Consider the following 19,783-nt stretch of genomic DNA (forward strand, 5'->3'; position numbering starts at 1 on the left):
TTAACTAAAATAAAGCTCAAATAAAATATAAATATTAGCTGAAAGTTCAATACTAAAATTTCTAAAACTAAAATAATATTGAAAACAAACACAAAATAAATGAAATAGAAATAAATAAACTAGAAATAAAATAAATTAAAGCTAAATACAAATATTTTTTAAAAAAACTAATAAAAATGATAAAAGCAATAAAACAAATGAAAATGAAAATTGAAATGGAAATTATAAAAATGAAAGCTAATTGTAAATAGTAATACATGCTAAAAACACTGCAATTGTGTACTATCACTAAATGGAACTGCAAATATAATGACTATTTCCAAACATGTTTCCTGAACGAAACTCCTGTCTACGATTGGTCCAAAAAAACAATAGCCCCACTCCAAACTCACATAATTGTTTAAGCTAGTGTTGCTGTCCCCGGACTTGTCAGAATGATCAAACAAATAGCACTTATATTTTTCTGCAAAATCTCTTTATGAATGGCTTATTTTGACATTTAAAAAACATAGATACTTTACCTGAGTGGTAAGCATGAAATCAGATTTTTTTAAAATATATATTACCGTGGAAAAAACAATCTTTTCTTTTCAAGGTATGCATTCAGGCCCTTCATAATGTTCTCAAGGAGGTTGTAGGACTCTTGCAGATTTTCAAACAAGCCAGGAAGAGAGGTTGCAGGTAAAACCTGTGCAAATGGGGGGATTATTGGTATTTCAAACATAAAATAAAATCGATTAATGAATTTCCAAACCTCCAATGTTTTTATTATTTATATTTTGTCTGTTTTATCACCTTTGGGTCCTTCACACAGTGTGTCATGACCTCCTTCCAGTGTTTGTTTACAATCTGGAAGAGACGGCCCTCCTCAGGCATCTGCTTCATTATATCCTCTGAGCTGAAGATGGGCTCCAGGTACAACCACTGATGTTGTACCTTCAGCCACTCATCTATAGTGTCTTGGATACGGATCAATCGCTCCTCCCAGACCTGGTTTGAATCAGCAAAAATCTAAATTAGTCTGTCCAAATTAACTCGGTATGCCTTAACAACGATAAAGAAAACAGACCAGAAATTAGCTCATAATATGTTCTTTACTTGAATATCTGTCTGAATATTTCTTATGCACAAACTAAACCAATTGCCAAGAACATATATGCCAAGAATCAATAAAAATCCAATAGTCTTTATATAGACACAAACGTTTTTATAAGTGCATTAAGCTCCAGGTGAGTGGAAAAGTTTTTATCAGATGAATTCCTTCATTCTTTTTTTTTTTTTTATCAATACATATTTATTTCTAAAAGAAATGCATAGGTTTTTGAAGCAGGCTTGTTTAGAAACTGTTATTGGTATTCACATTTGTGATTGTGAATAAAACAAAATACAAAATGACTCTGTGATTTTTATGTGACTACAAAGTGACTTTAACTATCTCACCTTGATTTCTGTCTCGAAAGGCTTGATGAAAGGAGAGCCTCTCATGGTTTGGGTTTTTACTATCTGGTCATCTAGCATGGTTTGAATCTCATCCACAGAGGAGAGAATGGACACGCCACTGTCCCTGTATGGATGATATGTAAATGACACCGTCTCCCAAACCTCCTCCATATTATGCATGGCCCTCTCCAGAGCGAATTCCTGAAAGTGAACAGTTTCAAAAAATATGTGAGGTGTTTTGTCCATATGGCAAATGATCCAAATGATCTGGGGTGGATTCACAGTGTTATTACTTTGCTGGCTCCTGCACTGATGCTTTCAAAAAGTTCCAGATACGGGGTGAGGTTCTGTTTGAGGATTTTGCGCAGACTGCTGCCAGAATCAGGGGTCAAGTCATGGCCCGCAATTTCTGACATTTGCTCCCAGTGCCGAGGTCTGATGCCGGGGTTACACAGGATGGACACCATTGGAATGTACTCCTAAGAATATAAAAAATTCTGTAATTTATCTTCCTAAATGCAATTCCATGAGGGTGAGTAAATTATTGTTCATTTTTGGATGAACCAATCCTTTAATCTGTAGGGTGGAAACATTACCTTGAACTCTTTGACTTGCTCTACAACACTTGAGCAGATGTGAATAGTGGCACTCTCCTTTTTGTCTTCTTCCTCTTTGGGCTTCTTCTTTTTTCCTGCTTTTTTCTCATTTTCTTGCTCAGCCTTCTTTTGTCTCTGCAGGAAGAACTTCAGCATCTTGTATATTTCTCTGATGTACTCCTCAACCTCCAGCTCTATACTCTCACCATTCAAATCCAAAAAAGACCCGTCCATCCATCTACACTCAGATGACAAGAAAAGATAGCATCCTTTAAAACATAAATTAAGTTCTTGGAGAGGAAAAGAAACAGTCTGAAAATAGTGGCAATAAAGTGATTCAATTTATAATTATAAATCAGAGGAACATGAATCCACAAACTTCTTTCTTGTGCGTTGCCATTTCAGAACCAAGTTGAAGAGCTTCTGATAGGGCTCAATAGTTTCCTTGATCACCTCTACCTCTGGGTATAAGGTTTGGTCCCACTTGTAAAGGGCTTCTTCTTTGTTGATAAAATCAATTGATTCCTCAATGTCCTGGATCCTTTTCTGCACTGTTCTCACATCAGAAGCATACTGGAAAGACGAGGAAGTATCGCAATACTATTTTTCAGAAGTCCAATAATCATGACAGGTTAGATGAAAGAAAGGGTTTACCATGACAAGCTCCAAAAAAGAAAACGACAAAGCATCATAAAGTATGGAAAGCAGAAGCATGGAGGTTCTGCCGGACAGATATCCATTTGTGTTCAAGGAATTTGGGATCGAAATGATGTGACTGACAAAATGTTAATTTTGGGTGAACTATTACTTTAACTGGACAAATAAACGGAACATTTCAGTTTGCAATATACCTGTTGAATCATATCGAGTTCAGAGCACTCTGCAAATTCCTCAATCCTGTGGCCTACTTTCTCTAGTTCTAGCAGCAGCTTCTCTCTGCGACCCATAAGTTCCTGCTGACTCTTTTGCTTGCCTTCTTCCATCACCTACAAAAAAACAATTGTGTAAGTCCTTCTAACAGAAAATTTTAAGTTTATATATTTAATATCCATTTAAATCCATCCCTGGAAAATTATTCACCTTGTCACTTTGATCAAAGATGGTGTAAATGTCTTGTGGCCAGAGCACTACTGTGGCATTCAGTTTAAGGTGCTCTGGTTCAAAAATATGTACATTCATCAGATAATTCATCCTGTGCTGTGTTTCCTGGGTAAAAAAAGTATTTAAAATTTTTTAAAATTTTGTAATTGTTATCCAGACATATAAATATTTAAATATATAGTAAATATTTCTGAGGTACCCACCATTATCTTATTGTTGAGCTCCTCTATTTCTTTGGTTTTCACCTCATTAATGTAAGTAATCATTTCTATCATGTCCTCTGTTGTTTCAGGGACTTTCAAAGCCCTGTCCTGAATGGCCTCAAACTCTTTACAAATCCTGAAAAAACCCCAACAAGTCTTCACTAAATTTCAAATATACAGCATATACCACATACCTAAAAATTTCACAGGTTTTGGAAGACATAAAGGTGAATAAATTATGTTAATTTTGTTCAAATGACATGTTCAATTTGAGGTGAACTATTGCAAACATTAGCAAAACACTGATCTTACTGAAGACTGCATTGATGGTGTGAGCTGACAAGCTTTCCCACAATGATTTCGGAAAGGGTTTTCGCTTTCTTTGCAAGACCTTGTTTGAGCTCCTCGCAGTCCAGTCGCACCATGTCAAAATGGATCAAAGAAGGAAGACCAGATATCTCTTGCGACAGTGCCCGAAACAATTCCACTTGCTGACATGCAGCCATTTAAGATTTAAGAATACACAGACATTTACAGTAAAAAGGATTAAACACAAAACAATAAAAAAACCTTAGTATATAATTAAAAATACATTACTGTTCAAAAGTGTGTTGTCAGTAAGATTTTAACTATATATTTCAAATAAATTCATTCAAGTTTCCACAAAAATAATAAGCAGCCAAACTGTTTTTAACATTAATAATAATAATAAATGTTTCTTGAGCAGAAAATCAGCATATTAGAATGATTTCTGAAGGATCATGTGACACTGTAGACTGGAGGAATGGCAGCTGAAAATTCAGCATATCTATTACAGGAATACATGTTTTATATATATATATATTCAAATAGAAAACAGTTATTTTAATAATGATATGATATTTACGATTTTTACTGAATTTATGAGAAAAAAAAAACTTACCGACTAAACTTTTGAACAGTAGTGCACATAATGTATTGAAATGAATTTGAGCAGACCTTAGTGTACTCATCGAAAGAATGCTCTTCTTCAATTAATTTTTCCACTTGAGACTGTGCTGTCCCATTGACTAACCAGTCATAGCTGTCAACTAAATGATAATAAAAGATATAAAACAAATTTTACAAAATTCAACAGAACAGTAGTCATAAAACATCTAAGTGGGTTTAGTGTTAGGTGTTGTTTTGGGTTTTGGTTACTCACCATAGCTCTGGAAGTGTTTGGCAGGTCCATTCAAGTTTATTCTTACAGCATTCCTAAGAGTGGTCTCTGCCCACATCTGAACATGATCTGAGAGCTTAGCATCCACTACAGAAACGTTGCCCTCAGCTAACAATGACCGGATTGTCTGCACTTTCTGTGGGACAGGCAGGGCTTAATATTTAACATGTGCACATAGATCAATCCGATCTTATTATCTACATAGTCAGAATAATTATGTGTAAACCAACTGCACAACAACATATTAACCTGCATACTATTGCTGATCAGGCTTGCCATTTCAAGCACCGCCTGCTCTAGATCATGAAAATTAGGATAAAAATCCATCTTCTCGTCATCAAATATTAAGTCCATCTTGAATTGGGGGAGTTTGCTGATATTGAGAGGATCAAACAAGTTGACAAATGCCACCACACTCCTCTCAACTAGAGCCTTTAGCTAAAAGAAAAACAAAGGGTAAACAAAACAAACTATTCAATTACCCATAGGCACACAAAAACAGCAACAGTTGGGAAATAAATCTCATAGTTACTGCTAGCAGATATGAAACTACATGAAAAACAATACTCAGCAGCTCACCTGATTGGATATAAGGGTTGAGGCACAGTTGTAAAAAGAGTCAAGCTTTTTGGGTTTGACTTTCTGCAGAGTGCCTTTGCTGGTGAGCAGGTGAATGACTTTGGGGTACCAGGCTTTCATGAGTGTGTCCTTGACTCGCTCACACTCCACAGCCACTTTGTTCTTCAGACTCTCACAGTCTACAAGCCCTGTGGACCTTTAAAACCGGTTTTAAGAAACACATTACTCATTCAAATTCAAATTTCAATTCATATGGAGAACTACTTTAATATAGTTTTAATATAAGTGGTGTGGTATAACCCTTTATGATGGTTGCACAACTTCACACATTTTTGAGAATGGCGTAAAAGCTTTTTAATAATGTTTGAAACCAACATGAACATAAAAGATTGCATATTTGTGCAAAATATTCTCCTTTTCATCATCTTGTAAATGTTATTTACCATTGACCCAAGCAACAAATACACAGCATGTAATCAGAAAAAGAGTGATCCCAGATCCCAAACATCATCATCACGCAGTACCTGCAGTCTGAGAGATCAATAAGGAGCAGGTGGGAGAATGTGCTGTAGCAAATATCAAGGACACTCTTCATGGCTGGATGCAATATGTGTAGATTCTTCTGTATCACTTTTCGACTATGCACAAAGCTGTCATGCCATGGACAGGAGAAATCTAGAATCCTGGTGAAGTAAAACCAAGATCATAAGTCGTAAGACACTTTATAAACTGGCCATATTACGATAATTATGTTAAATGTTGCTAGAACATGTATATTTTTCTTTGTAAAAATGAGCACACTTACTCAGCAGATCTGTTGCTTTCTTGAGAAATCGTGTCATTTGACTGTGGATCTTTCAATATAGTGCTTACTAGTAAAAAAAAAAAAAACATTAATAACAAACTAATAAAAACCCAGAATAACCAGTTTCTACATAAAAACTTTAAAAACACACAAAAACAGATCTTAATATAGAATTTATATTATTTTCTGTAAATCTATAGTCATTTGTGAAGTTAGTTTTCAGGAAAATGTCCTTGTTAAATCACAAGAGAAGAATAATCATTTAACATCTTTATGAAAAAGGAGCAGGACCAATGCGATTTTGAATGAACACTTTGACATTATCAAGGCAACAATGTCAATGATAATGTGATGTTTTAATGTGATTATATTCCAAAGCAGATATTTGACTCACCTCTGTGCTTGATCATGACTCTGAGATAGGTCTCACCGACCTCCTTGCATATGTCTTTAAGCAACTCTTCTCTGCCGGGCCCCTGACGGTGCCGATGGGACACACGAGCCAACATGGCATCCATCCACTGTTGTTGAAATGGCGCGACAGGACTTTGCTCAACACACTGTTTCAGGAACAAGTAGTTCATCTACAAGGACAATGGGAGGGAAAAGTATAAAACACAATTAAATGAAAAGATCTCTCATGTAATAAAAGAGGTTAATTATGAGTTCAAATATAATAGCATACATATCGCTTCCTCTCTTCATTGATCATCTAGAAAACAAAATGTAATTATATTATTATTAACAAATACAATGAATATATATGAGACTACTTAAAGTGTGTGAGATGTATGAGCAAGTAAAAGGTTCATACTGTTGAGGGAAGCTCTGGAACAGGAGATGGAGATACCTGTCCTGCTTCCTTGGCCTGCATGTAAGCTTGCATTGCCCTGTCAACTCTACCACAATTATAGATATCACATTACAATATGAAACTATCAAATACCCAATGACAAATATTCAGGTAGTTGACATCGTCATTTCAAGCAGAAACAGCAGTAATATCCGGATTTCTTTTTTAAATCTAAAGCTAAAGTAAATTTTTCTGATTTTTGAGTAATTATTACAAATGCTATTGTGATGACTATACATTAATTAAGATCACTTATTTGAATGTATAGGCCTACATTAAAACTATACAAATTTGTTAAAGTGAACTGCAACAAAAAGCTAAAATGTGATTACAAAAGTGAAACACGTTTAAGCAATACACACTGACTACATTTCAGAAGTTTGGGGTCTGTAAGATTTTATAAATGTTTTAGGAACAGTACTATTGTGAAAATGATAAATTTAAAATAACTGTTTTTTATATGTATATATTTTAATGTAATTTATTCCTGTGATGGCAAGGCTGAATTTTCAGCATCATTACTCTAGTATTCAGTGTCACATGATCCTTCAGAAATATACTGATTTTTTTCTTCACAATTCTTTGATGAATAGAAAAAAAGAAAAGAAAAATATTTTTATTACATAAATCTTTTCTAACGTTATACATCTCTTTACTGTCACTTATGCATCCATGCAGAATAAAATTACTTATTTATAAATAAATAAAAAGACTGACCCCAAACTTTTGACCGGTAACTTAGTGTAGTTATATAAGTTATGTTCAGTTCAACCAACATTTTTATGTTAAATGAAAACGCACAGGTTAATTATGAACAACCTATTAAGAAAGAATAAAACGATTAAATACACCAACAAAGAAAGCTCTTAAGTTACATCATTTTTTGGAGCTGTTGTCGCTGTTCCTTGCTCCTTCTGTGTCGCAGGAGTTTCCTCCTCACGGCCAGCCTGCTCTCTGGAAGGCCTGACTCTCCCTCCTGAACCGGTGGGCTTGGGATAGGGGGCAGAGCATTGTACCTCCTCAAAACATCCTCCGCCCGAGAGCTAAATGCCGATGATGAGGTCGGCATTTCAGCGACTGAAAGAAGGTTTGTCCCGTTTAAACATATATTAATGTGTTTAAAATTCGTTCGTATTGCTAGAAACTGTGAGGGAAACAAATTCCAAACCAAAGGTACGTGTTCATACCTAAATTAATTACAAATCAGTTTTGAAGTGATCACGCATTTTGCCGTTTTTATCGTAGTTTTGACGTCATTCGTATTCCTCTAACGGTATTTTTGAGCTCCTTGCTCCACACTGATACAAGTTTGTTGCACTTGTGGAATTTCCGTCAACAAATAGGTTACCATGGATGCACAATCGGAAGTGCTTTGTTATCACCGCACATAAGGAGCGCATTTGAGGAATGTCAGTGAGATATCTCTTAAAGGGATAGATCATCCAAAAAATAAATAAATAGTGATAATAAACTATTTTGATTTACTCATGATTATGCATTTTTTCTGTGTGCTGCAAAAGTAAATCAGTTTAGGATACACGTAAGCCATTCATTTTTATTGTATGGATAACCGATCCAGTGAAAGTAGCCTAACATTACTACAAATGGTGAATTAGGATGTCAGTCAGTCCCAAACATTCTAACTTCTTCTCTGTTTCACAGAAGAAATGAAGTCATAAAGGATTGGGACAACATAAGGGTGAGTAAACAATGACAATTTAGGTTTTGCCTTCTAAATTTAGGATCCAATGTACTATGTTGAGATGTTTTTATCATATATTTTATATAATTGGTGCCTTTCGTTCCTAGTTATATGTACTATATAGCCTATTAACTATGTAAAGCTTGACAAATTAAATCTTTTGATCTTTTTTTTTAAATGTAATCATAGTAGACAAAATATTTTTTTAAATCCTAAAAAAAAAGTTTGAATATGTTTTATATCATATTTGATGAGGACAAAAACACCTTAATTATTTATATTGCCAAAAATTAAGATGCCATTCTGATAGCTTGCAATGTAAATCAATGAGATATTCATAGCAGACTACATAATAAAATGCATATAACCATCAGTCATCGCCCTAAAACTTCCAATAATACGTCTTACGATTATATTTTCAAATGCTTAGTACTATGATGAAAGCTCTGTAGTTTTTATAGAGGGGCTAAACAGATAATGCAATGCAATGCGTTCCACAAAAGCTTGATGTATCCTATGAGATACATTTTAACATGATTTTCAGGTAAAGTTGCTTCAGTCCAGTAAGTGGTAATCTCAAAATATTATATACAATATAAAATAGGTTTATAAATGTTTATAAACAATATAAAAGTTATTCTTGATTTTTATAAACTAAAAAGACATACGGATCACGATCTGAAGGTGGACGTTTTTACAATTATACTAAAAGGCTTTTTACTTGCTAAAAGGTATGAACTATTAATCAGAGGGAGGGAAAGCATGTAGTAGATTGTGAAAGGTTTTTCAGCAAAGTTTTAATGTTGATAATTTTGAAGCAATTATGATACGGTAGGCTTTATATGGTTAAATCTGTACATTTGCATTTGTTCTTTATTCATGTATTTTTGTGATACCTTAGCAACAAAAAAGCATACTCATTTGCATGTTCTAATGTGGATGTCAAGAATTAGCAAGGATGAAGTTTGGTGCAGAACGAAGTATCCATTCATCACTCTTGAAATACACACCACAAGATGGCAACATTTCCCCACCATCATTACAATTAGGCACATGGTGTGATTAATGTGGAACTGATAGATGCCCTGTAGTTTAATTACCTTCAGAGAGTTAGACTGTCTAGGTGTGAACAGTCTGGGTGTGATTCATTTAGCCAGGAAACCTCATTGCCCTGAAAATGACTCCTCATGTAAAACTATAATAAAGGGGTGACTGAGGACAAGACAGCCTGGGTGGTTTTAGATCAGTTTGCAATAACATTAGGCGTCTTAAACTGCAAACTAAATTTGCCCTCAAATTTGTTTCATACGGCCCCTTAGGGTGTTAGTAGTTTATCCTTAGGTCTGAAAAAAAAACATGTTCTGCAGTCTGAGTGACAAAGGAAGCTATTTGCACATTTCATGATTATACTTCTACCATTTTGAGTAAAAGCAGCACAACACATTGTTAACGTCTGTCTATGCTGCATTTCACTGTATTAAGGCCCGTGAAGGCAACATTAAAATAGGTCTGTCTTACCCAATGAAGATGACTGACAGTTGTCACTCTGCTTATCAATCACACCGTAAGCACATTCGAGACAAGGGGCAAACGACCCACTTGGCTCACTAAAACCACTCTGCTGGCATTCATTTACACAATACAAATCTAGATAACAAGATGTAGACCATAAACAGAGAACTTTTTCTCCAGTTTAGTATTTAATCTCTTGCTTTTTTAAAGCATGTCATACCATGAATGTCAATGGGGTCCAATGTTGTTTTATGGACAAAAACATTTAAAACGTTTCAGAATATCTTCTTTTGTGTTCCACAGAACAAAAAGTAATACAGGTTCAAAACGACATAAGGGTGAGTAAAAAAATGGGGGTGTATTATCCCTTTAAGGTTATTATGCTATGCACAATGGAGGTTGATAAGGTGTAGATGTTTTTACGGCTTGATTGATTTTGGTTATCAAAGCTTTCAGTGTAAATCTAGGTCAGTTGTCATGACATTTAATTCTGCTTTTAAACAATTTCACGCTCTCAACTCATTTTTAGGCGTGCCAGATATCAAGTGCTTATGAAACTAGGCCCCTAGGACTAACGTTGAAACACGTAAACCCCTTTTCTTGAGGTTGGCCGGCAGCTACTGGATGTTTGTATGAGACAGAGGGTGCAGAAGAGAGAAAATGATAGGGGAGGGGCAGTAGAGTGTGTGTGTGTGTGTGTGTGTGTGTGAGAGAGAGAGGGGGGAGAGAAAGGCTGCAAGAATGAAGGCTGTGAGGCGAATGACGCACGATTATCTCCCCCCTGCCCGCTGATTGGCTGCTAGGGCCGCCCGTCAGAGAGCCCAGGTTTAGGGATGTGTGTTCAGAGCAGATTATGAAGCAGACCTCATCTCTGGCAGTCTCGTCAGATTGTCTCAATGGCTAAACACAAGCTTTTCCTGTTTTTTTCCCTGTTACTGTGTGTGTTTATCTCTCTGTCTTTGCCCTTCGATCAAGTGCCTGCGATCCTGGACAGGAGGTAAGAGCTGCGCTTTCAGCTCTAGCGTGGGGAGGGGGAATGGGGCAGTGATGCTGTGCAGCTGATGCACTGTCTTAGTCTTTTACAGTGGGCAAGAGACACCAAGAAAATGCGCTTTATTAGGAGAATGCTAAAAGAGCATTCGTGGAACTCATAAATGAATTTGACGTACGTGGGCTCTAGATTCAGAGTGTGTTGTGGTTTTGCTGCAGTTTTTCTTCTCTGTAAGTACAAGACATTCAAACATGGCTATGACAATGGGACAGCAGGCAGACCCTATCCAGTGTCTGTAGGAGTCAGTTTACAGATGCTACTCCAAGAAACAAAAGAAAGAAGTGAGATTCAGACGGTTCTGGCTATATGAGCATCTTTGAATATACCCAGTCAGTTTATTGTTATTGTACAGTTGCTGAATTCCTTTACTCATATCAAAGCTTGACTAGCATAAATATGTTAATTTAGTTATATTTATTTATTTAGAAATTATTGACTTATCTGATATTAATGTATTTGAGAGTGGGAAAAAATAGAATACTAGTTATGAGTATTCTATTGCTCACCACACAGGATAGAATTAGTTTAAATCTAAATTGAATTGTTCAAATTTTCAAAAAAAAGTTTCACAAAAATGTCTAAAAAAATACACATTTTAAATTTTACAGCCTTTTTTTTTGTAGGTGTATAATCTAATAACTACTTTTTGTATATTTTATATGAGATTTACAAAGTGTCTACTGTATATATTAAGTTTATATAAAAATTTAGTTTATCTATTTGCCTGGATGATTTGTCACATGAGATGACATTTTTAATTTGATCAAAGAGCCAAAATGACATTTAAATAAGTGGTTATTCTTTTGTGTTTATATGATATACGTTACCCCCTAGAATTATTGATGCCTTTATATGCAAATATATGAATATATTATATGATCAAGATTGAATGTCTTTCTTTCTTTATTTCTGTTAACTGCAGCTATGGTAAACAACCTACTAACTTGCCCATCCCTCCCTAGATAGAATCTAAAGTTTAGGATTTATAGGGATAAGAGCAGCATTGCAGGCTGTTAAAACATTTGGGATCTTGTTAGTCCAGAAATGTGTTTTAGGAGTAAAAAGTGTTGAGTGGTTTACAACCCTCCTCAAGTTTCTCAGGGTCAGTGCCCATGCAGACCAAAACAGACAGTCAAGAATGGCAGCAAGTGGAATTAGACCAAAGGCTATAATCTTATTAACATTTAACAGACAGATCTATTTTAAAGCATTATTATGTTTGTAGAGTACTGTGACCGTGTACTGTGCTAATCCGTATGCTAAACCGATAATCTATATATGCAAAAGATGATATTGAGCTCTGAAAGGGCCAGTGAGGTGAAGACATAGTGTGAACGCTGCTTTTCATTACATAAATGCCCAATTCAGCACTTAGGCTACTGTGTCCAGCCATAACCAATGACAGCAGCGCAGTCCTCAGCTGCTGACCTCGGTAAACTGGCATTAGAACAAAGGGAGAGTCACTCCTCGTGCACACACACTCCTCAGCAGGGCCGTGTTGACCATATTTGCTGTGCTTATTGTTCTTAGTTTTTAGCAGAACAACCCAGAAAGAAGAAAAAAAAACTGTACAACTGTACTTCAAGAGCTCTTCACATGTCATTTTTTTGGTTTTCGCACCTGCATTTGATTGGATTATAAGGGCTTTATGAGTCAATGTGCCACATCACTGTTGATTCAACGCTCATATCACGCTTAAGAACTGAATGAATTTAAATGCTCCATGCAGTAATCTGTTTATTTTCCCCACAAGTCTGATGTTTTGCTGTATTCTTTAATCTCTTACATGATCACAAAGCTCTAAGCGCTAAAGTCCAGTGTAGTAAAGGTGGGTGGGGTGGTGTAGTACGTAAGAGATGGACCTAAAGAGAGTGAGCCAGGGTCATCTGATGCTCTCGTTCACAATCGCACACCCTGCTGACTTTGCTGCAGGTGAACAGGCCTGAATCTAGATCCAGCCCTGGATGTCAACACATTCACACAGCAGGAAACCTTCTCCAAGATAGGGCAGCAGATTCTTAATAAGGTTTTAGGAGATCGTCCGCCAAGCTCATTATCTCTGAGATTAGATGTATAAATGGTTCATTTTAGGATAATCCAGCGTGAGGGATTAGGTGACACAAGATAAATATACATGTGCGTATGTACACGCAAGGTGCCATTAAGTAATTTTTAGCCCCCACTTTGTTGATGGACTCAAGGTGCTAAGCACGTGAGAATCATGACATTCGACTAAATGTCTTGTCATCTCCTGAGACACTAATCTGGCCTGAAGATGTCAGACTTGTGGTCATGCATGACTGGTGCATCAAGCTGAGTGGATCTATGGGAAATCTGTCTTAGAGGTTGATAAGTAGGCCACAGCCTGACACAAAGAGATCAACCCACTTTTTGTTTTGCTTTGTTTTTCCACCACAGCTCGGAGGTCCCACCATATCAAGCTGTGAGAATTAGAACAGGTCAGTATCTATTACTTTCGTGGCAGTTATGCTTTTTGCTTCTTTTAAATATAGTAGTCTCATTTTCTGCTGAGTGTGAGTTTTTTGTCATTTTTGTTGTGCATAACAGTGTAAGTCAAACTTGTTTATCTATTTATTTACATTACATTATTGAGCACTGTGTAAACTGCAAGGTCGAATGAAACAGTTTTATGCTACATTTTAATAAACAAGTTAATAAAGCGTCATTTAAATTTTAGACACAATATTTTAAAGTCACCTGGCCTGTAGTCAATAATTGTATCCTTTGAAACTCATCTTGATCACCATGATCACCAAAATGACATTTAAAAAAAATTCCTTGAAAATTTCTTCATGCCTTAAAATAGCTTGAATGTAACTCTACACACTTGCCTCATTTAATATAGGCGGTTCTATGAATATGTAAATTAGCCCCGCCTACACCAACTCACACCAGCTCAGAGAGCCACTCGTTGACAATCACATGTTGACGTGTTTGGTTACAAGTTAGTTTGTGACCTCAGAAACACCAGCGATTTCAAACCGTGTTTTTGAGACTGTCTTTAGATCACTGTGGTTTTAAAGAGAAAATACTCAGCAATGGTGTTAACTTATGGAATGGAATTTGCACATGGTTTGTCTTAAAGCATATTAAAAACACCACATAGAGATATAAACAACTTTAAAATCTTGATTTTCACCAAAGGAGGAGCTCAAGTTAACTATATTTGCTCCACTAGCGAAAATACTTCAAAACGAAGCCACAGCAGTTATGTCTCCGAATAACATACAGCAGTGGAGTTTCATTCCTGAATGAAACAGTGTTTTGAACAAATTGGTTAAGTGAACAATTCAATGACTTACTAACGAAAACCATTTCTGAATAAAACTGTTTTTGAGCAAATCAGTTGCCGGAAAATGATTCAATGAATCGCTTATATCACCACCCACTGGTGTGCCATAGAAATAATCACTGAATAACCCACACTGACAAAGCATTAACTTTTATTTAAAAGTTTGTTAGAAGCTAATGCAAATGGAATATTACCTTTGATTGAAATAAACAATATACTAGTGTTGTTCTATTTCATATTGTGCTGAATGTAAGGTACTATAAGTTTTATCTCTTAGATCTTTTTAAATGTATACTTTCATACCGCAAAAATTTTAACTTTATTTTTTGCATATTCACTTTATGTGCTTAAAAATATAGTGATTCTCTGTGCTGAAAGTACTCACCATGCCATCTCCCCCATTGTCCTATTTCAAAATTTGTGATGCAGCTGGAGAACATGTTGAGAGTCCAAGTGCCTCACACGGGGAGAGCTATTCGCCTGCAGCTGAAAACCCACTCAGAAGAATACTGCAGGTATTGCATTTTCCCTGATAGTCAATGTGACCTTGGCTTCCATAAGCAACATCTCTGCCTTAATTCACCCAGCATCCTACAAGAATAACACAGTGATGGATTTAGAACTAACATATCAGGGAAATATCCAGGAAATATCTGTCATCTGCTATCTTAAGCCTGAGCATTTCCTTTTATAAGAAAACATTTGAGATCAGAGAAGCCCATCAATAATGCACGTTTCATACATCATCGCTTAGTTTGTCGTTATCATTTTCAAACAGCCTTACGGGTGGCATCTGCATGCCCAGCCCAGAACCAAACGGAAGTTACTACAGTCTACCAGCTCGGGACCCTACTCCCCACTGACTGTAGCTTACAACGGCAAGATATGCATCCTCTTCAAAGCTAAGAGACTGGCTATTCGATATAGGAACAACACTTTCCTGGACCTCACAGAGAGGGTGTTTGGACCCAATGCACAAGTAGACACCAAAGACTCTGTTTGTACAAAGGAGAAGGCTACGTAAGTATTCTTGAAAACTCTTCCTGCCACAGATTCAGTCGCATTCTGTAGTATATACAGTGGCCCCAAAAGGTGTTTTTAGACTTTACATTGTATAACCCTAAAATTACAAAATATCAAACCAAGTGGCATTTATTTAAAAGAAAGATAATAAAATAATAGCTTTGGTCTTCAAAATTTAAAAAAGTATTTTAACACTTTTGAGTGAACTGACATCATACATACCACTAAATTCATGTTTGTGGATACTGAATATTTACAGATAATTTAATACATTTTATGTGAGGCTCTGGAGCCACTAAATGTATGTATACATGTACTGATGAAAATTGGGGGTCAATAAGATTTTTTTAAAGAAATTAATAGTTTAATCAGCAAGGATGCTTTAACTTGATCAAAAGTGACAGTAAAGACATTTATAATTTTATAAAAATTTCAATACATGCTGTTCTTTTAAACTAATTATCAAAGAATCCAGAAAGAAATGCATCCCAGTTCCCACAAAAAATATTAAGCAGTATACTGTTCAATGTTAAAATTACATTTTAAAATAGGTTATATAAACATTTAAAACAGTTATTTTAAATTGTAATATTTTACAAAAATGCAGCCTAGGTGAACAAATTATAAATTTAAAAATCGTATAATTATAAAAGAAAATCTTACGGACTCCAAACTTTTGAACGTTAGTTATATATCTGTATATGACAATCTGATGACAATCTTGCATTTTTATAGGCTATCGTTGCATTTGGGCGATTTGGAAGACATCAGGGGACTTGTCATCAGGTAAAAACTCTTTTACTTCTACTACACTCATCTTGACGTATCCTTTTGAAGCTTACACAAAACCTCAAGGGCTGATAATTACATTCAGTTGATAATTACTTCCTCTTGTCTGTTTTCTGAAGGCTTCAGATGTCCAACACATTCTACGAATCAGTAAGCCAGAACTGGTTCACTCTGGACAGTGTTCACATCCACTACAACTGGACTCATGAGGCCACATTCAATGCCACGGAGGTCTATGCCCCCGCCACCTATTCTTACCACTGCCAGCATGTCAGCAGCTTACAGAAATATGACACCCTACTGGTGCCCAGCTCCCACACTGACAGCTCGGCAAACTGGCACATAACTTTTACAGATTTTCAGGTAGCTGCCATTAAAAGTGCTTGAGTGTTTTTAAAAGTTTACTGAAATTACATATTTCTGAGAGTCTCTGAGAGGTTTTTGCTGATATTATTGTATTTGGAAATTACTTTAAATTAATTTATAGAAAATGCTTAACAAAACTGTACATTCTTAAAAATAAAGGTTCTTTATTGGCATATAGACATGTATGGTTCCGTGAAGAACCTTTAACATCCATGGAACCTTTCCATTCTACAAAATGTTTTTAGATTTTTTTAAATGTTCTAAACTAAGAAAAAAATTGTTCTTTTAAGAACTGTCCACTGAAAGGTTCTTTGGGAATCATAAATGGAATCACTGCGAAAACCCCCATTTTGGAACCTTTATTTTTAAGACTGCTTAAGGGGCTGTACACAGCATTGCTATGTGCAGAAGTGCAGAGAAAGTGTGCAGAAAAAACAGCGAGATGTGTTACAAAATTCAAAGTTGTCCAATTTATTTTAAGATGATAAACATGAAACGTAACAAAAATATTCAGCATCGTAACTTTATTTAAAAATACATTTTTGTATTTCTTAACCCTTTATTTACACTGCACACGTCTGCGGCGCATTGCGGCTCTGACACGGCCACCGGAGCTCATCGAGAGCACTCTAGTCAATGCTTGTGTTTTTTTTTTTTTTAGAGTCTATGGTTTATTCCAGCCGCGTTGTGCCGCGTCACGTTTCAGAAGCATCCCAGAAGTGGCTCTCCTCGCTGCTTCGCTAAAGATAGGCGCCTAGTCTATTTTTGACGGACGCCGCGTCCACATGCCAGTGTTCTTCTCCTGCTCAAAGGCACTGTGTGTGAAATATAGATACAAGATAATTGAGGATGTATTTTAAAAGACTAAAACACACAAATCTTTTATCCTTGTCCTTCATAACTGGACTTTTAAGTACATTAACTTTGTCTGTAGGCTACAGCACAACAAAGCAGGACATAGCAATAAACACTTAAGCCCGGACAAAACATAACCATTTAGCAAACTTAACCATTGAAGAACCCCAAAACCAAGAAAAAACATGAAATATCAACCAAAACAACGTCGGACATGCAAATCTTGTGGTCTTGCGCATCCAGTCACTTCTCTTCTGATATGCTCCTTGTGTGAGTTGGCACCGCGTGGAGGACAGAACAAAACCTCGCCGGAGCCGTAATGCGCCGCAGATGTGTGAAGTGTAAATAAGGGGTTAAGTAAATGAATACATTTTTTATAACTTTCTCTGACAGAAAACATTTATTTTATAACTTTTTCTTTTTCAGATCCAGGCCTTTAATGTCCAGTCCAACAAGTTTGCTTCAGCAAGTGACTGTGCGACTTTCTTCACTCCAGCCATCTTGATGGGCCTAATCACATCTCTGATTCTGCTACTTGTGTTGGCTTACGCCCTGCACATGGTCGTCCACCTCAAGCACATTGACCGTTACGAAGAGCACAAGACCACGGTCTACTTTCCCCGCACCCCCGAGGCTGAGCTCCCAGACAAGAACAGCGTGTGAGGAGTGATGGCAGTGCTGTAAAAGCAGCAAAAGACCAGCGTGGAAAGGATTGCTAGTTCTGATTCTGGATGGCTGCATTGTCCTCTTGGTCTTCCTCCTGCCTGGCACTAAATCCTCCCTTTATCACTGTCTTAACCTAACTTCTTACAGTCAGAGGATGAGATTACCTGATTCATCAGGTGTTAAAACCCAGGCTGGAGCCAAAACCTGGACATATCACGGCTTTCCAGGACCAGGACTTGGAAGCCTATGAAATAGGGACAAAAAAAAGTGAGATTGCCTTTTAATAGACCACCACTCTGGTGGGCTTTTCAAAGCACTTCACTGACTGGATACAAGTACTGTGGTTAGAAATATATGAATTGAAAAAGCAGAAGAGACTGTGAAACAAATGACTGTGGCTTGATTTTTTTTTATTTTTTATTTTTTTTTACAGTACAAAAATCACTGTCTCATTCATCTGTAATGGAGTCCGCAGACTGATCTGCCAATTACAAGAACTGTTATTTGACTGCCAAAGTGGTGCAAAACTATTTGTCAGCCTTGATGGGTAACTGACAGTAATAATGTGAATATGGAGCATACAAAACAAACGATAAATGTACAGTGCTTAATACTATTTATGTATTCCAGGACTATACAACATAGATTCAGGAACTCCATAAATATACTCTTTGGCTTTAAATGATCAGCTAGATATTCATATAGATCTAGATTAAACTGCTGATTCAATAATTAACAAACTTCCAGTATTAAGCACCTTCAAATCTATACATTTTAAGTGCTTAAAATGTATAGCAAGAAAAATACCTTTTTTAAGCTTCGGAAACTGATATATTGCACAGAACATTTTTATATGATCTCATAATTGCTAGATCTATATGCCGTCCCTTTTCAGGTGGAATATATTAGGACTAATAGATGAATTTAGCACCCCTTAAGAATTTATAGTACAGAAAGTATAACTATAGTGAGGTAATGCTGAAAGAATGCTGTACAATTATTCATGTAAGTGTTTAATACCCTCAGTATCATAATCAGTATACCGCTATATCTACAATTATAACATCAGTAACTCATTATCACAATAACCTGCAGCATGACAATGACTAGAGATAAACCTCTACCATGGCACGTCTGATTCTGGAGGTGTTCATTTGAATGATGGTCATACACAGTTAAGTGCACAAGAAGTTTTCTGAACATCAGTCAATTCATTCTGAACAATAAACAGATCAAAATAAAAAGTGAGTCATACCTTTACATCTTAATAGTAGAAAAACGTTGCATGCGTTTGTTGTGATGTTCTCCGTGTACTATATGGTAAAGCAGTGGTCGTGACTCGTGGCCATGCAAACTGCTGCTAGGGTCTCAGGGTTGCCAACTCTCACGCATCTGACGTGACACTCACGCATTCAGCCTCAATCTCACGGTCTCACGCTCAACAAAGAAATCTCACGCTAAATTAGACATTCTTCTGTGCTGTATTTTTTTTTCAATCATGTGCACTAATTTCCTAATTAGGCTACTATAAGCAAGTTCAGGCTCTTAACTACTGATTGGACCACTGCATTTTCTCACGCAGAGAAAAATCGCGGACAAAGAGGACACTGACACCGACAGGGGTCTCCAACCGACAGATTTCTACTGAAATTGTAGACTACATACTAGTAGGTAACATGTCCAGTACTCCTTTAAAATCTGGCCATCATTTTTAATGTTGTTAATCTA

The 19,783-nt window shown here is 36.3% G+C and overlaps 2 protein-coding genes across 2 annotated transcripts in view; one reads left to right on the top strand and one right to left on the bottom strand.

Moving 5' to 3' along the window:
* The window catches only part of dnah12 (dynein, axonemal, heavy chain 12), a 29,779-nt gene extending 21,655 nt beyond the window's left edge, over nt 1–8,124 (bottom strand). The window contains exons 1-21 of the mRNA XM_077214404.1: nt 7,966–8,124; nt 7,654–7,855; nt 6,740–6,824; nt 6,611–6,637; nt 6,320–6,509; nt 5,926–5,992; nt 5,645–5,803; nt 5,121–5,316; nt 4,791–4,979; nt 4,524–4,677; nt 4,319–4,410; nt 3,653–3,831; nt 3,341–3,476; nt 3,117–3,242; nt 2,888–3,022; nt 2,416–2,609; nt 2,037–2,274; nt 1,734–1,919; nt 1,441–1,641; nt 796–990; nt 567–688 (exon numbers count right to left, since the gene is read on the bottom strand). Of these exons, the coding sequence (XP_077070519.1) occupies nt 567–688; nt 796–990; nt 1,441–1,641; nt 1,734–1,919; nt 2,037–2,274; nt 2,416–2,609; nt 2,888–3,022; nt 3,117–3,242; nt 3,341–3,476; nt 3,653–3,831; nt 4,319–4,410; nt 4,524–4,677; nt 4,791–4,979; nt 5,121–5,316; nt 5,645–5,803; nt 5,926–5,992; nt 6,320–6,509; nt 6,611–6,637; nt 6,740–6,824; nt 7,654–7,847 (3,065 nt within the window). The 5' untranslated portion in view covers nt 7,848–7,855; nt 7,966–8,124. The remainder of the gene's footprint in view (nt 1–566; nt 689–795; nt 991–1,440; nt 1,642–1,733; nt 1,920–2,036; nt 2,275–2,415; nt 2,610–2,887; nt 3,023–3,116; nt 3,243–3,340; nt 3,477–3,652; nt 3,832–4,318; nt 4,411–4,523; nt 4,678–4,790; nt 4,980–5,120; nt 5,317–5,644; nt 5,804–5,925; nt 5,993–6,319; nt 6,510–6,610; nt 6,638–6,739; nt 6,825–7,653; nt 7,856–7,965) is intronic.
* Nucleotides 8,125–10,798: 2,674 nt separating this feature from the next.
* Nucleotides 10,799–19,299, top strand: atp6ap1lb (ATPase H+ transporting accessory protein 1 like b). Its single transcript, XM_077214407.1, has 7 exons — nt 10,799–10,989; nt 13,462–13,502; nt 14,786–14,871; nt 15,135–15,376; nt 16,115–16,165; nt 16,288–16,531; nt 17,816–19,299. Exons 1-7 carry the CDS (start codon nt 10,889–10,891, stop codon nt 18,050–18,052), a joined length of 1,002 nt encoding a protein of 333 aa, XP_077070522.1. The 5' UTR covers nt 10,799–10,888; the 3' UTR covers nt 18,053–19,299.
* Nucleotides 19,300–19,783: the final 484 nt, after the last annotated feature.

The sequence above is a fragment of the Siphateles boraxobius genome, unplaced genomic scaffold (assembly GCF_051911475.1).
Source record: "Siphateles boraxobius isolate OS27281-9 unplaced genomic scaffold, OSU_SipBor_1 68, whole genome shotgun sequence".
Classification (NCBI taxonomy): domain Eukaryota; kingdom Metazoa; phylum Chordata; class Actinopteri; order Cypriniformes; family Leuciscidae; genus Siphateles; species Siphateles boraxobius.